We start from the raw sequence: 3923 nt of genomic DNA on the forward strand, positions 1-3923 counted from the left end.
ATAAACACGTAACTACTGACAGGTTTACGTTCAACAAAATTACAATATATATATATATATTTTGATGATATGCATGAGATCTTTAAAAGATTGTGTTTGTGTGTGTGTCACTCTGATCACATTCATAGATCCAGACAAAGAGACTCATCAGTATGATAATAATGTGATCAGTTAATCCGTAATCAATCAGTCTCTCAAAAGGAATGTGAAATAAATGTAATTGCGTCATTAAAACCATCAATACAAGTAACCATCGCTGACAAATGCCCCAGTGACGCACGACACAGGCAATTCATCATTATCATCTTATTGATGTTCAGGTATTTTATTATGTACTTGTTGATATTATTATTATTATTATTATTATTATTATTATTATTATTATTATTATGTCATCAGTAAATAAGCTTGGTTTGTTTATTTTATTTATTTGAATAATTTTTTATTTGACTTGAAAAGAGAGGTTAACATTTTTTTTTTTGGCTATATATGTATTACAATATATAGTTTTTATTATTATTGTTATTATTAATATTATTATTAGCAGTGTGTCTTATTGTAAGATAAAAAAAACACTCTTGAGCTTGCCTCTTTGTTCCATGAATCACCCAAAAGCCGAGAAAACCCCCCCCAAAAAAAAACACAATAAAGGGGAAGGCAAGAATCAGCAATAAAACTAAATCATTGAAGAAATCAATTAAGAGAAAACAAAAATGAAAATGTCAAAATATATCATTTTTTACTGGGTTTTTATTCTTTTATTCCTCTGAGATAGAGAGGGGGGGGGGGTTCTTGCATGAAAAAGGACATTGTTCTTCAGGACTAAAATGATGATGGATTTGCCTTGAATACGGCGGCGTTAAAACGTTTATCGATTAAACGTAAATAAGACCTGATTCATTTTTCCACTTATCGATTTATAGCGATATACAGCAACAGTTACAGATCATTATATACATACATACATACATACATACATACATACATACATATGAACACATGCAGACACACACACACACACACACACACACACACACACATACACACATATATTCACTTTGTGTGCGTGTATGTGTGTAATTATACAATATAATATTAGAATTTGATAATTTGTTGTGGAAATCTATTTTTATAACAGTTTTTTTTATATTTGCTGTAAAGTCCATATAGTATACTATACTATACTAGTGTTGCTATACGAATTATAACAATAGAAACTATACACAAAAATGCTTATATGAACAAAAAATAACAAACGTAACACGTGCATATCTATAAAATGCAAAATATATATATTTGCATTTATCATAAAATAGAACATCACGGATCACAATTGATTATCTTTTTCAAAAGTAAAATCAAATAGGTTTCGGTTTCGTTTTAGTAGCAAAAAAAACCGCAATAGATATTTATTTACATGTATTTTTACATAAACACAACCACAGTAGATATTTATGTTCTAGAACAGGTTCTTTCAGGGTGATGCCGCAGGAGAACGTTGGCTGTTTCACTGTTTATTTTTTGTTGATAATAAAATTTACAAAACAATTTATAATTTTTTAATTTATAATTTTTTTTCAAGTAATAATTTGATTACTTTTTTAAAATTATATAAAGCATTATTTATTGTGAGCTGATATACTTAAAGAACAGACTGACACCTTTATTTATTTATTTCATTTTTAGTCTTTTATATATTTCTTTATATACTTTTTATTTGTGATTTTTCTGTTTTTTTTTTTCAAGAAAGAATGCACATTGGTGGTTTTTTACCTCGAACAGAAACACACACCTGCATGAATCATAATGTTTATATTAACAACACACACACACACACACACACACACACACACACACACACACACACACACAAACTAAAATAATGACAATATATATTTATTTATTCTAAATCACATGTAATATGAGATCTATGCTATTTAATTTGCACATTATTAAAGTTTTAATGTAAATTAATAACAGTTAATAAAATTGATTGTATATATTATACACTTTATTTTGTATATACCAACTTAATATATCTTAAAACGTTTTAAAGTTAAGTATTAATGCTTAAGTGATAAATTAAGTATTACCACTTAACTTTATAAACAGTTTTTTTGTTTTATTCAGAGCTTTTCCACTGAAACTAAAGTTATTCTCTGTATCACTACCTCCCTACCTCACCACACACTACCTCACTACCTCATTACCTAACCTCCTTACTATGATTGCCTCATTACCTATCCACCTCTCTACCTTATTAGCTCTGTAACTCCCTACCTCGCTATCGCATTTACTAATGAATACATTTCCTCACCACCTTTACCTTACTGCCTACCTCAATATTTACTTTTCTCCCTACTGCTCTGTCTCATTATTAAACTACCTCATTACCTAGACTACTCACTATGCCTGCATCTTTACTTATTTACATCCTTACCTCACTACCTCATTACCTCTCTTATCACATCTACCTCATTACCTTGACTTCTCACTACCCCTACCTCATTGTCTACCTCAATTTCTCTTTGCACTACCTTCGTACCTCTTGCCTCATTACAATCTACCTCATTATTTCCTTACCTAGAGACCGTATTACTGAACTACCGCATTACTCTTTTTACCACAATACAATAGGTTTATTTATAATCATAATTGCATTAGATTCTACATAATTGATATAATTAATAATAATCATCCTAATCATGATTCAAAGTGTTACGAACACCTCATACCGCCCTGTGCCATTTCTACATATAAGTGCTATCTGCGTTGCACACGCTATAAGCGCACTAAACAGAGCGCGAGAGCGCGCACGCGCTGATTTGCGCCGCAGAAGTCCGGTCGAGCGCGCGGTGGCGCGCGGGTCCAGTTCGTTAGTGAGTTAATGAGTGCGCGTGCGTGCGTCTCCGATCTCTCACCTCGTACTGTATGTACTGTTTCCTCCATTCCGGGGTGATGTGAGCTGAAAGGTGCTCCGCAAACTTCATTCTGTCCCGTGAATAATACCAACAATAATAATAATAAATAAACTAACGAAATCGAGTCTCCGTGATTTCGGTCCTTCAGCTTCCGGTTTGCTCGCTCGCGTGCTAATCCGCTCAGTTTAAAGTCCGCACCGTCCCATGTTTCATGAATTTTTTCTATTTTTATGTTTGCGGCCGACGCGTGAAACTTCAGGTTGAAGGCGCTCTCGCGCGCACGACGGAACAGACTGCACGGCGGCGGTATCGCGCCTGTAAAGCTGCATGCGCGTGCCGTGTGTGTGTGTGTGTGTGTGTGTGTGTTGCATCTCTCTCTCTCTCTCTCTCTCTCTCTCTCTCTCTCTCGCTCCCTCGCCCCTGTCAACCATTAAACCGCGTGTGCACGCGCCTGCGTCAGCCGAGCGCTTGCCAAAAAAAACAGACGGCTCGTTTGCACGCGCTCGTGTCGCCCTCGCGCGACGACAAAATCCTCTCCCTCTTTTTTTTTTTGATTAAATACAATTTGGAGATTTGGAGGACATTCGTGTGTGTGTGTGTGTGTGTGTGTGTGTGTGTGTGTGTGTGTGTGTGTGTGTGTGTGTGTGTGTGTGTGTGTGTGTGTGTTTTAACTAAAGGACTATTCAGCTTATACGGTACAATGGTGTCCCATTTATTTCAACTTATTCGGATACTATTGCATGTATCATGTATTCTGATTTGTATGTATTTTATTGACATTAAAATATATTTTATATAAAATGTTTATGTTTTTATATACATTATTTATATATTTGTTGTTTACTTTTTGAATATCACATGTAATACCTACTTTATACGTATGATGTACTGCATGTGTGAATAATATATGCCTTATTTACATACTTACATGTTCTTAATTATGTTATTTTATTTGAAAATGTATAATTTAATCCATAATTTAATTTACAATAACTATAAAAC

The 3923-nt window shown here is 33.6% G+C and overlaps 1 protein-coding gene across 2 annotated transcripts in view; it reads right to left on the reverse strand.

Annotated features, from left to right (window-relative positions):
* xpr1a (xenotropic and polytropic retrovirus receptor 1a) overlaps window positions 1-3298 on the reverse strand; it is a 69146-nt gene extending 65848 nt beyond the window's left edge. For both annotated transcript variants that reach the window (XR_014535884.1, XM_083555224.1), the window contains exon 1: window positions 2922-3298. Coding sequence is in view for 1 of the 2 variants with exons in the window: in XM_083555224.1 (XP_083411350.1) it covers window positions 2922-2990 (69 nt within the window). In the remaining variant the exon portion in view is untranslated. The remainder of the gene's footprint in view (window positions 1-2921) is intronic.
* Window positions 3299-3923: the final 625 nt, after the last annotated feature.

This window comes from Silurus aristotelis (genome assembly GCF_946808225.1).
Source record: "Silurus aristotelis genome assembly, chromosome: 11".
Taxonomy (NCBI): Eukaryota; Metazoa; Chordata; class Actinopteri; order Siluriformes; family Siluridae; genus Silurus; species Silurus aristotelis.